Source organism: Zophobas morio, unplaced genomic scaffold (assembly GCF_036711695.1).
Source record: "Zophobas morio isolate AGI-343-1 ecotype UQ-CSIRO unplaced genomic scaffold, CSIRO_AGI_Zmor_V1 ptg000012l, whole genome shotgun sequence".
Classification (NCBI taxonomy): Eukaryota; Metazoa; Arthropoda; class Insecta; order Coleoptera; family Tenebrionidae; genus Zophobas; species Zophobas morio.
The window spans coordinates 20,509,855-20,523,480 of record NW_026972117.1 but is presented as its reverse complement, the minus strand read 5'-3'; the positions used below and the strand labels follow the sequence as shown (position 1 = coordinate 20,523,480).

Below are 13,626 nucleotides of genomic sequence, written 5' to 3'. Positions count from 1 at the left end.
GTAAAACCTGCGGGAAGCAATTCCACAAGAAGCAGCTGCTCGGATACCACGAAGCCCGTCATATAAAAAATTTCAAAGTGAAATGTGACCAATGTGATAAGGGATTTTACACTATGGCTGATTTTAAAAGTCATTATGCCACTCGCCACAAAGGCATTAGATATATTTGCAACCTCTGTGATAAATGCTTCCTCGACAAAAACTGTTTTCGACGCCACGTCCAAACCCATAATAGTAATTACGTTAAACAAGAATACAAGTGTACGGAATGTGATAAAACGTATAGTACTAAAGGCGGCTTGAATGTACATATAAAGATACACCGCAATATAACGTACATGTGTGATATATGTGGCAAGTTTGTCACTTCCAGAACAAGTTTAAACCACCACATGATGTTGCATACGGGAGAAAAACCTTTCACATGTGAAACTTGTGGGAAATGTTTTAACAAGAAAATGCTGCTTAAAATACACGAGAGGATACACACAAAAGAAAAGCCCTATAGTTGTGTGCATTGTATGAAGAGTTTTTCTCAGAAGAGTACGTTAAATATACATACTCGGATTCACACCGGGGAGCGACCGTATGCCTGTGGAATTTGCCAGAAGAACTTTTTTACGAAAACTTTGTTAAAGGCGCACGCTAAGACACATCGAACGGTCTTAGTTAACGTGTAACAAATTTATTATAAATAAAATTTTATCTTTGCGACAGGTAGTTGCTCATTTTTCATTAATTGACACCTCAAGGGCTGCAAAGTACACCATTTTAATGGTTTTTGAGTAATGACTGTAATTAGTCACCGTGATGTTAAGTGATTCTTCTGTTTATTGTTGTGGACCATACCCTAACCGTGTAAACAACGCAAAAAATAGTGCATTGCATTATTAACTAAATTTTATCTTCCAGGGACAGCAGTAAAGGGATTCCGTTCAAATGCAGTCATTGTCAAAAAATCTTCTATGACGAGTTTAAATACAAAAAACACAAATATGTACATAAAGAAAAAACAATGTCGTGTCATTTATGCACTTACGCTACAAATTCAAACACTCTTCTTAGACAGCATATCGTTACGTACCACACCAGAGACTTTCCTTTTAAGTGTGAAACGTGTGACGTGGGATACTTTTGGAAACAACAGTTAGAAGTCCATCGAAAATTCAGGCACGAAGGCAAACGGCTTTACTGCAACTTGTGTGAAAAATTTTTCAAAGACCCTTCTTATTTTCGCACTCATATGAAAAAACACGATCCCAACCACGTTCAGGAAGTGTATCAGTGTAAAATTTGTCTTAAGGTGTTCACTTGGAAGAAAAAGTGGAAAGACCATTTAGAAAAACACGAAGGCAAAATTAACCGTGTCATGTGTGACATATGTGGGAAACACTTGACTAAGGAGGGTTTGATGAAACATAAGAAGATACATGCTGGAGAAAAAACGTATATGTGTGACGTATGTGGAAAGGCTTTTGTAGATAGTGGGGCGTTACAAACGCACAGACGTGTTCATACTAAAGAGAGACCCTACAGATGTAATTTCTGTGGGAAAAGGTTTACTCAGAAAAGTAGTCTTAATACACATATGCGCTTTCACACTGGGGAAAATTTGCAAAAGTGCCATCACTGTTTGAAGGAATTTGTTACAAAGTCTTTGTTTAGTGCTCATAAGTGCAAAGCGCCTAATAATTTGCAATAAGTAAGTTTTGAACTACATATGTACCTGTGCAATATTTTTGTTCAACTTTCTTTTAATGAAAAAAAAAACGAACCTAACTTGGGTATATAATATTCTTGTTGATTCGGGTGTTATTTCGTTTATTAAAAATTAAGAATTAGTTAGGGATTGTGTTAAGTTTCTATGAGAAAATAAAACGAGTACAAAGGTCATACATTGAGTGCCACTGCGCAGGAAACCACCTAATGGTTTCTTGTTAGTCAATAATCCTTGAATTTTAAAATTTTCTAATCTATCTGTTACCTACGAGTTAAAAAATATGTATATTCAAACGAAGAAAATGGAGGCTCATAATAATCTTGCCGAAGCATTAGTTACGGAACATACTATATACATAAGTTTTTCTCAATTAAATTTTTAATGGCGTTTCTTTATAATCCGTGTTATTGCATAATGATTTGTTAGTGACCCTACACACCTGCCAACAAATATCTCAGTATTAGAATTTAGTATTTAATTTAGCTTTTTTTTAAGATTTGATATTGTAATTTTGTAATACAATCGACCAGTTGTATTGTTAAGAAATAAATATTTTTCTGTTTTCAGTAGCCTTTACTTTAAATATTGTTGTTTATTTGTGCCACTTTTTAGGGGTCAACTTCAAGTTTTTACTTAGAGTTTACTTGAAACGTGGTTTGTTACAAATTTTGTTATTTTTTGAAATACTGTGTTGAACGCGAGTGTATTATATGCGAATAAAACGTGCATAGACTCTGGCTTTCATTGAAACAATAAATAAAAATCGGTACTTTTTTCAAAAATTGACCTCACATTTGTTGCAGGAAAGTTGTCGTCTGGATTTGCGAATTCTGCGGTTTTTTGGCATACAATAATAAGTTGCATATACAACACAAAGAAATCCACAAAGAAAAAAATTTTGAGTGTAGCATATGCGCTAAGACATTCAAGAGGAAACAGCAGTTACAAGTACATCAAGAAACGCATCTTGACAAATCGAGTAGTGACGTGTATACATGTGAGACGTGTGGTAAAACGTACAAAAGCAAACTAGCTTTGACGAGACATTCAAAAACCCATTTTGCTAAGCATCGTTTTAAATGTTCGTTGTGTCCTATGTCATCGTACTATAAATCGGTCGTGGAAAATCATATTTCTTCCATCCACAACGATACAGACTACTTTTGTCACCATTGCGGAAAGACATTTAAGCAACTGTATTACTACAAAAACCATTTGCAAACCCACGCAGATAATTACGTTCGACCCATATACCAGTGTAGTGTTTGCTTGAAAATATTTAAAGTTAAGTACTTGTTTGATACTCATATGAAGTCGCATACTGGTCAGAAAGAGTCGGTGGTGTGTGAGGTCTGTGGTAAAGCGTTCTCTGATAGATTGTATTTGAACAAACACATGAGGGTGCATACAGGGGAGAAACCCTATATCTGTGATTATTGTGCTAAAGGATTCACTATGAAGAAGTTCTTAGTTAATCACTTGAGGGTGCATACTAAAGAGAAACCGTATAGTTGTACAATTTGTCAGGGGAGGTTTACTCAGCAAGGGAGTTTACATATCCATATGAGGTACCATACGGGTGAGAGACCCTACAAGTGTGAGGTGTGTACAAAGAGTTTTGTTACCAATACAATGTTAAAGAAGCATAAGTGCGCTGAAACAAATTGAGGTTTTGTAAATGTTGTATTTTTCATTAATAAATAGTTTGTTATATTCGTTGTTAACTAGTATATTATTAAATGTGGCGGTTTTATACGTTGTCATGAACTGGTAATTCTGAAATGTAAACTTCGCGCGCGCGTCGTCTACGGGGGCGGTTGCTCGGGCGCCAGCTCCTCCGGAGCCGGAATTAACGTAAATATTAGGTTTTTATTTCCCGCCACCAGCTACAAATCTAAATATGAAAAGACTAAATAATTATCTACAAAACAACTTTCGCCAAATCAAAATCCGGTCAAGGTCATCACTGGCGGATCCTCGGTGGATGAGGCTGCTTCGGTTCCTGGGGAGGCGGCGACGTTGAAACGGGCACGATACGCCGAAAGGGGGTCACCCGGCGATTCTCTTCCTTCACCACGTCCAAAAGACTTAACGCTCTCCTTTCCAGCGACGCGTTGGTGCGGTCCGGTATTCGTGAAACATCACCTACTCCTGGTATCCTTATCCCGGTTTCTGGATATTTCTCCAAAATTTACTTCGTTACAGTGGATGAACATATTTATGTTGATATCGAATTTTTGCATTTTAAAAAAAATGTGTATCAGTGTATTTTTGATTATAGCGAGATGCTAAAGTGCCGCTTGATTTAAAAATGGGTTGTACATTAATTGTGCCGCTTTTCGTAAAACTTTGTTATATTATATTATACATGTATTGTAAGCATCAGTGTAAACCGTTTTTGTCTACAGTTGTATATATTTATTCTTTTTATGATTATTATTGTTATGAATATCAATTTATGATCTTAATTTCGAAAATTGTAGTTTCTTAAAATGCATGGTGAGGTATGTTAGTAAGTAATTTTAAATCTCGAAATTGAATTATTTTCATTGCAATTTGCCAGATAAAACTGAAGAAAATATTCCGAAAGCTTTTGAACGCTTCACATTTTTCCATCAGATGAACAAAATTTTTAGCGGAGATTTTGAAAGCTGCTTTAGATTTCTCTCCAATTACAGCCATAAACATAGAATAAAATTTTCAACATGTACATTTATATTAACAGAAAATTTTCTAAGAGTGAAAAGCATTAAATCAATGTGCTTTAGTTGGGTTTAACGTCACTGTAAGACAATGGATTAAATGCAATAGGATCAACTTGACGAGTGGCTGAATTTAGTTTTTTTAGCGTTTCATAGTTCGTAGAATGTCAAAAAGTAGGTCTTTCGTTGTCAATCTCTGACGCGTTGGCGAGCTTATTATGCAAGTAATTTCCGAAATTGACCATAGATTATCGTGAGATGTTACATTTTTTTTTAGAAATATCATCTAGCTGGTAAAGTGCTAAATATCATCCCACAAAAAGTATGACATTATTTCAAAATTTTGCTCTCTTTATGGTTTATTAATTCAGTTTTATTTCTGTTATTGAATTTGTACATTTTTGTGAAGGAAAAAAGAAGATCAGAATGGTACAGCAAGATTTTTTTGAAACTACAAAACCAATTGCTTTTAAATTTTGTATACGTCTTAAATTTCATGTGGACTTGCTAAATTTTAACCAGAATTTATTTGTTCATCCATTTAAAAAATTTGATGACGTTATCTCAAAATTTTGCACCCAGACTCATCTGAAATGTTGGAGAAGCGTTGTTTTGGTAAAATGACTACCTTCATGTTTTCTCGACATTTCATGACCCTTCGTGTAGGGCTGTTTATCTCTGCGTCGAGTTTTATATCAGAGAAATAATCTTCGAAACTACCGGATCAATTGTTGTCAAATTTTAGATGTATGATATGAATACTGCGTACATGGTAAAACGCTAACCCAAATTTGTCTAGTCCTCCCTACCAACTATTTGATGACGTCACCTCAAAATTTTTCAGGGTAAATGTTATGAATCCATCTTGATTTTTACCCTAGCGATCCACATTTTTGAAAATACCAAAATTGTATAACATTTTATGCTAATATAACAGGAACGTTCACAAGTGCTGGATGGCTTATACTAAACTCATTTGACATACACCTAGTAAATTTTTTATGACTTAAGCGGCTTAAGCCAAACCACCCTTATAAGTCAAATTGGTTATTGTATAACTTAACTCGGTTGACATATATCTAGCAAAACTGACAGCTCTATTATGGCGACAATAGACAGTATAATCCTTGCGGTTTGCGTCCATAAAGCATACAATAGCCAGTTTGACTTATAAGGGTGGTTTGGCTTAAGTGGTTTAAGTCAAAAGTTTTACTAGGTGTATGTCAAGTGAGTTTAGTATAGATGATTTGGTGCGTGCTAATGACGCAAAGGTCGCAAGTTCAATCTCCACAGTGCCCATTTTTTTTTATTATATTGTGATTGCTATAATGTATATTTTTAATTTATTTACATTAATAACTATATACTTATAATTAAGCTTCGTATTTCGGCACGCTGTTGAATGCAGATATAACTATCTTGATTTCAAGGTACGTTATACCACACTTTTTTTTTGGTCATGAGTTATTAGTAATTATTTCTTTTTCCAGAGTGGAGTGTACACAATACAATCTTGTACGAAAAGATGGAAACTACGTTTTCGAGTGTAAACTGTGTCGCCTAGCTTATCCCAAATTTGATTTATTCAAGTTTCACAAACACGCAAAATTACCGGAACCTGTTCCAAAACCCACGTAAGAAATCATATTCAGCTTTAATTTTTGTAAAAATACTTTTCCAATTTCAGCGTTATAAAACCGGTACCCAAGGACATAAAAAGGAGTCAACTGACACTGAAAATACCGCGTACTTACACTTGTAAAGCTTGCCCTCTGGTCTTTGCAAGTGCAAAACAACTGGAGAGACACCGCATAAGGCAACATGACCCAATTTTTCCGTGTCCACATTGCGACAAACGGTACCATTACAAGGTTGCCCTGAAGAACCACGTTACGACGGTTCATGAGGAACCAAAGAGGTTTATTTGCGCAATCTGCAACTATTCCACTGGCGACAAATTCGTGCTAGAGTGTCACGTGATAACCCAACACACCAAGAACTATCCTTACGTTTGCGATATTTGTGGCCGCGGTTTTGTTAAAAAGTACTTGCTTGTGGCTCACAACGAGGCCATACATGAAGAAGCAAAATTCGTGTGCGAAGTATGCGGTAAAGTGTGTAATTCCAGACACTACTTACACAAACACCTGAAGATGCACAAATCCGAGGAAAATAGTGAAAAGCGAACAGGTAGTGTTTGCGAGATTTGTGGAAAGGTTTTTTTGTATTTGAAAGATCACAAAAAAGTGCACGTCGAACCTTCCATCATGTGTGAAGTATGTGGGAAAATTTTTGTTTGCAAAAGCTACCTAGACAACCATATTGCTAGAGAACACACAAAAAGAAAAGTGTATGCGTGTGAAATATGCAAAAAAAAGTTTATGCAAAAGAAGAGCTTACGTCAACACGTGCTTAATAGACATATTAAAAAACAGAAACTTGGAGTGAGTAGCAAAAAAGTGCGAAAGGGGGCTTTAAAAAGAAAGACGTTTGAATTTGACGGGGAAGAGAGGTCTTATCAATGTCATTTGTGCGGTTGGTTATACACATCTGCCTCTGGGCTCAGAACACATCTGAGAGAGCATGCTGACGGAAAAGTATTTACATGCAAGTTTTGCGAAGGGGAGTTCGAAACTCGGAATTTATTGAAAGACCATGAGTGTCCCGTCCCGACTGGCAACTTTAAAAAAGAGAGTATACGCACTGAAATTGTAACTAAAACCGAAAATTGTGTTATTGAGCAAAGTACAGTTCAAAATGGTTGAGGAATTTACCACCATACCTTTTAAGCTGTGCCTTGAGTGTTTTCCGTAGTAATAAACTGGTTAATTGGTACTGTAAAATAAATAATAATTAAGTATAGAATCACCTTTGTAAATTTGTTAATTAATTATACGTCACGAAAATGTTTTTCAAGTGAATAAACTATGTTGACGGAATTATTTTAGTCCATTATTTGCTTCATGTGAGGAATACGTGAAATAGCTAAATGAAGAGGATTTGCCACTACACTGAGTGCGTTTTTCATTATTAACGACCACCGCCATGTTTGTTTCAAATCAAGCCTTACTCACCCCAGTTAACCAGTTTTACTGATTTTTCTTTTGCAGGATGGATTGGAAACCCGTACAGAAACGTGAAATTGACTACTTCCAGTGTGGAGTATGTTCTCAAGTATGCGCAGATTTTGACGAGTACTCGTTTCATGTAAATAATTCTCACGAGGAACTATTAAAACCAGATATTAATTTATTAGGGATTGACTCAATGGGAGTGGAATCGATGGTACCAGAGTAAGTACGACCGCTGCAGATTTCCTACTAACTAACTCTGTGTTTTAAGGGCGCCACCAAATACTAGCAAAAAAACAACCCCGATGGCCTGGCCGTGTGATGTTTGCCCCAGCGTTTTCAAATTTGAAAGTTACTTGAAACGACATCGATTGCGACATTTCGAACCTGAGATTCAGTGCATCGAATGTAATGAACGGTTTCACGATGAATATACTTTGAACCACCATCTTGCTGTCGTACATGAAAAACAAACAGCGTGGAAGTGTGATTTGTGTAAAAAGGTTTTTAAATTTGAAGCCTTGTTGAAAAGACATCGCTTGCGACATTTCGAACCTACGGTGAAGTGCACCCATTGCGATAAAAAATTTTATGACGAGTACCTCGTGAAGCAACATCGTGATTTCGTTCACAATAATACTAGGAATTTTGTTTGTGATATTTGTAATTATGCGACTGGGAATAAATCGACGCTCCAAAGACACATGATTAGAATACATACGAAGAATTTTCCCTATCCGTGCGATCTTTGTGGTAAAGGGTACACAGACAAGTACATGCTTGATGCCCATCGTCAGTCTGTACACGAAGGTGTTGAACACACATGTGAAGACTGCGGAAAGGCATTTAAATACGCCCATGGTCTGCAAGAACACAGAAAACTGCACGAACCATCATCGAAAAAGAGGGAAGAAGTGATGTGCGATTTATGTGGAGAAAAGTTTAAATATTTGAAAGAACATGTAATGAAAATGCACGGAGGAGTAAAAACTATCATTTGTGAAGTCTGTGGGAAAAGTTTCTACACAAAGAATCTTTTAAATATACACATAATGCGCAAACACAAGAACGAGCGACCTTTCAAATGCAGTTTTTGTTTTCATGGCCTAGTCACGAAAAATGAGTTGAAAGAACATATCAAACGGAGGCATTCTGGTAACGAGAGTCTTGAAGATATAAAAGAGAAGCCATTTCAGTGTAGCATTTGTGGGAAACGGTTTAAAGCTAGCACGTCGTTAACGGATCATATGAGGAAACATTCTGGGGAAAAAGCTTACACGTGTAATGTTTGTCAGGAGAAGTTTATTTCTAAACATTACTTAAAGTCCCATAGATGCGGTGGAATTAGTGATCAGTTATTAGAAATGTCTTCGAAGTAGCAACTGTCCGCGTCAGTAGTATTTAAAAGAGTATTTTGGGTGTAGGTGACGTAATGTTGTGTTCACTTGAAGACCACATTTTTATAAACTCTGGACCAGTGATTTTTAGTTGTTGTATTTATTTTTTTATGTTCAGTTGTAATTATTTCGAAAGCCCTGTTTAATTATGGTTAATTATTAATCGACTGTTTGTTATGTTATTGTGTAGATCTTTTTATATAAAGAGTTTTGTCACCGAGAGTTGTTTTTCTATTGATATTTAAAACTAAGATAAAAACGTATTTTAGTTACACCTAGCAATTCTTGATCGAGTTTTAACCGCGAAGAGTTTATTAAAAACTCTTATTTCTATTGAGGAAATTCTACGTCTTTATTTAAAAAGTCGTCAAAATAAATTTAGTTATTTTGACAGTCTTAGTTGGCAGCCATGCAAGTTACTGTGGAATGTTGACACACCGAGTTATATTAAAAAAAGATTTGTATTCTCGTTCTTTCCACATTTGTGCGTGCTTTGAGTAGCTCAAGACATTGTTTTCAGCTGCTTGAATGTGACTCTAAGGACACCAAAATATATCTAATCACTAATCACACCCACCAACAACTTGATGACGTCATGTGGTTTATGAACTTGCCTTTATTTTGTTTGTTATCATTTTTTTTGCAATATTTTTCGTAGTAAAACTGGTCTTTAAATACATAATATCAACCGTACGAAACATGTGCTTTGCTTTTTTTTTAATATTATACTTTTTCATAGAAGCTAAATTTGTTGGACTATACTTCAGGGCGTGTAAATTATCTTGTACCAATTTTTGTGTCTAAAGAAATCTCGTTTTTTCTTTAATTACAAAATGCTAAGAAATATTTTTTTGCATTCAAAAAATTAGGCACATAAGCAAACATGAAAAACAATCGTAAAGTTTGATGGTCTGAGTTTATGGTTTTTTAGATAATGTGTTTGCATCAATGCAAAATCGAGTCCTCGATAGCCAGGGCCGGCTCTAAGGGACCAGGCGCCCCGATGCAAATTTACTGTTCAACGCCCTTAAAAAAAATTTGTAATCACATATTTTTGTAGAGAGATACTTTTTATTAACAAACATGCATAAAATTATGATGAATCAATCTTAGTATATAAAAATGTTTGTCTTAACTGACAGACTGACTGATTCATAAACGCAAAGCCTAAACTACTGAAGCTACAAACATGAAATTTGGACAGTAGGTTACTTTTGTGTCATAAGCACCCATTAAGAAAAGATTTCTGGAAATTCCGCCCCTACGGGGACAAAATAGGGGATGAAGCTTTGTGCAGAAATGCCGTGAGTTTTTAAGTCAGACGGGTTCACTGGGGAGGGAGGAGTGAACGAGATGAAAAATGATAATTTCGGAGGCTTTCACGGTCGGAATCAATACATGATCGTTTTCCGGGTTGGAACCGTGTAATTTCTCAAGAGTTTCGCCTCTGGTATGGTTGACATACTGAGTTACCGTGCTCTTTTGCCTTATTCTTAACCCTGCTCCTGAAGATGCCACTTACGAAAGTGTGTGAAACGTTGAGCCCAAAAACCCAATTTACACGGTTCCAACCCGGAAAACGACCATGTATGAAAAATGATGAGTCCTAATTGCGAATTCCACGCAAACGGAGCTGCGGGCAACAACTTTTCTATGGTTTAGGAAATATCGTTGTACTCTATAAAATTGTCTTGCCAGTAACGAGACGGACAGTAGTACAATAGCAAGAGATATTTACAACTTAAAGTTGTCGCATGGCGGTAATCCGCAGACCTTAAATTTCCAAAGCAGCGGAAGTCCGATCCTATGCGTACAATTACCTGCTAAATGTTCTCCTACAAATTCGGGGGTACTGGTGTGAGCCATAAATATTTCTTACCACTGTACTACTGTCCGCCTCGTTATTGTCAATAAAATTTTATAGGGTACACCGACATTTCCTAAACTATATACCTATAGTATAAATATAAAAATATTTATATTGCAAACGTTTTTCAATTTTTAATATTGTTAAATTGATACGATTTCAAAGTTATTTTTAATTTAGACTTACCTCAATGTTAATCGAAATTTAAATTTAAAATTAATGATGACAAAAAGCCACGAAATGATACACACAACCAAATTCGGCTACAAACAGGAACAGTGAAAAATATTACAAAACTGTTGAACAACCACCACAACCAAAATTTTTAAGTATGCCGACATGGACTTTTATGGTAAAAACAAACGTGACAAATGTTAGGAAAAACATCTGGGTGTGGTCCTACCACTGTCTCGTCAAATTGTTACCCTGATAATGCATCATAAATCTGGTTATTTTTTGTCGGTATTGATCTAAAGGTCCCATCACCCAACCCAAAGGCGCACTTTTTTTCAATTATTACAGTTTGAAAGTGCCAGGAATTGACTTTTTGGGATCTGTTTTGGTGGTCATAGTGGAATGTTAAAATGTACCTTTTTCTGAAAAGTTTTCGATGGGCGCCTTGGTCTGTTACTGCTATAATATTTTATTGGTAGTGATTCAATGCAAAACTAATATTTTTTTTTTTAGAGTTAATATAATAGCATAGGCAGCGCCCGCCGCCCGCCGCCCTTTATCACGGGCGCCCCGATGCGGTGCATCTTTCGCTTACCGTGTTAAGCCGGCCCTGTCGATAGCAGAGGAGTTGTAACGGTGAAGACAAGTACCGTTTTAATAATTGAAAGAGGGATACTTTTCTTCATAAGAATTGTTGTGTGTAACAAGACTAAAAAAAGATGTGAAAGTAATTTTGAAATATAGACATGGAAAAATGACAAAAATGAAACAATGAATCGTTTAACGATTTATTTGTGGTATTAGTGTTTACAATACGGTTATAAGTAATACAAAAGGTAAAGACGTCTAAAATTCCGTTTCTTCATTGCCGTCAAATCCCACGTTGGGTCTGTCCGGTGCATCAAATAGTTGCCTTTTTTGCCGAACTAACACCTTTTCGTTGGGGGATTCTTGATGCTCGGTTTCGTTGGATGGTGTAGTCATGTCACAGTTTTCAGAATTGTCACTCATGATGACCAGCCCCTTGGACGTCTAGCAATCTAGTGACTATTTCTAGGCAGTGTTGCGGTAAAAAGAGCTCGCGTTAAATATATATTTACGACACAATAAAACTTATCTTCCTTTGCAAACGCCGCAAATTGAGTTTATTACTTTTCGGTGACACACTCGTATCATTATACTGCGGAAAATACTGTTATTAAATTAAAATTCCATTATCAGCATTGCGAACTCTCATAACCCATAGACATGTCTCCGATGTGGAAAACGAGTCGATATTTGTCAATTTCGATGTTTTTCACGTTCCATCACGATAAATAATAATTTATGATCGGCAAGAAATATGGGTATAGTGACGTCCAACCAATTCTGCATACAAGACTCACAAAAACAAAAAAAAACAGGCGCTCTAGTTATTTTATTTATATACGACAAACTTGAGAGAAAACTGGTGTGTTATGTTTTATTTTTTCACATATTTAGTTTACATATTTGAGTGAGGTAATAGTTATAATTCATTAAAAAACATATTTGATCGCGTCAAATTCACGCCGAAACATGTTTTTACATTTTGGACTTTAATATTCTAGTTAAAGTTTTTTAAATTATTTTTTCAGATTGTTTTTTAAGAGAATAGAAATCTTAAGGCTGTCAAAAATAACTAAATTTATTTTGATGAGATGGTTTTATAAAGTCACTGTCACAATTGGACTTCGTAAAAATTCGCCGGAAGCGGCTCATTTTACAAATTCCACTCATGTGATAATAAATAGGAGTATTTTTTTTTTATTTTTAGTGCAAGGTATCACATAATATCTGGAGATGATCTATTTTTAATGTGTATTATAATTTAATTGTTACAGTAGAATTCTTTTAACTTTAGTAAGGTGTTATAAAACGATGTGTTTCTGTTTCTGTCTTCGTCTGACACACTGTATTTACGGAGGTATTGTTTCCGCTCTTAAAATGCTACGAGCGACCTCAAGCCGTCAGTCGAGACCAATTGAGTGTCACTGATATTGTTAGAGATATTTTTCTTTTGTTTTTTTTTTAGCAGAAAGTTAAAATCTCAATATCAGATATAAAATGTATTTCGTCAACAATACTACAGAGCATTCTGAAACAATTGGTAGGTCGTAGACTATCGTGTTTTCTTTATTTCCTAAGTAAGTTAGGAGAGTATAATATCGTGAAAGGTAATAATATTGTTGCAAACGTTTAATTTTTTTACAGTTAGTTCGCAGAAATAGACGTTTATTTTCCAAGAATCTGTGTATTTTAAACCGCATTTTTATGGTGCGTCTGCTTCCACTTGCCGTGGAATTCGCCTTTAGTATTATCGTAAAGATAACAAAACGTCAAAAAGTTATTACGTTTTTTTTAAATGTGCAGCAAAACATTCCCAATTAATTGTGATTGAACAGTAAGTTTTTTTACAAAATAAAGTTTGAATGAATAAATTTTATAACTCAGGAATATGTATTATATTGGAAATAATAGCAATGTTTTTAACATGATATTTATTCTTATTAAAAATTGTGTCATTTTAAAAATTATCAAATAAGTGTTTACTAAAAGGTGCATTAACATCTGTTGTGCTTGAAACACGGGGGAAGGAATGTAAAATTTATCGATCGTGAAGCTAAACAAGTGTGAAAGTTTAAACTTTTGTGCGTCGCAATATATCATTTAGAAT

At 35.4% G+C, this 13,626-nt stretch overlaps 2 protein-coding genes across 2 annotated transcripts in view; both read left to right on the top strand.

Moving 5' to 3' along the window:
* The window catches only part of LOC135127754 (zinc finger protein 665-like), an 83,023-nt gene that overhangs the window by 55,508 nt on the left and 13,889 nt on the right, over positions 1-13,626 (top strand). The window lies entirely within an intron of this gene.
* LOC135127986 (zinc finger protein 737-like) lies at positions 7,620-9,112 on the top strand. The gene is made up of 2 exons (XM_064054743.1): positions 7,620-7,707; positions 7,765-9,112. Exon 2 carries the CDS (start codon positions 7,799-7,801, stop codon positions 8,870-8,872), a length of 1,074 nt encoding a protein of 357 aa, XP_063910813.1. The 5' UTR covers positions 7,620-7,707; positions 7,765-7,798; the 3' UTR covers positions 8,873-9,112.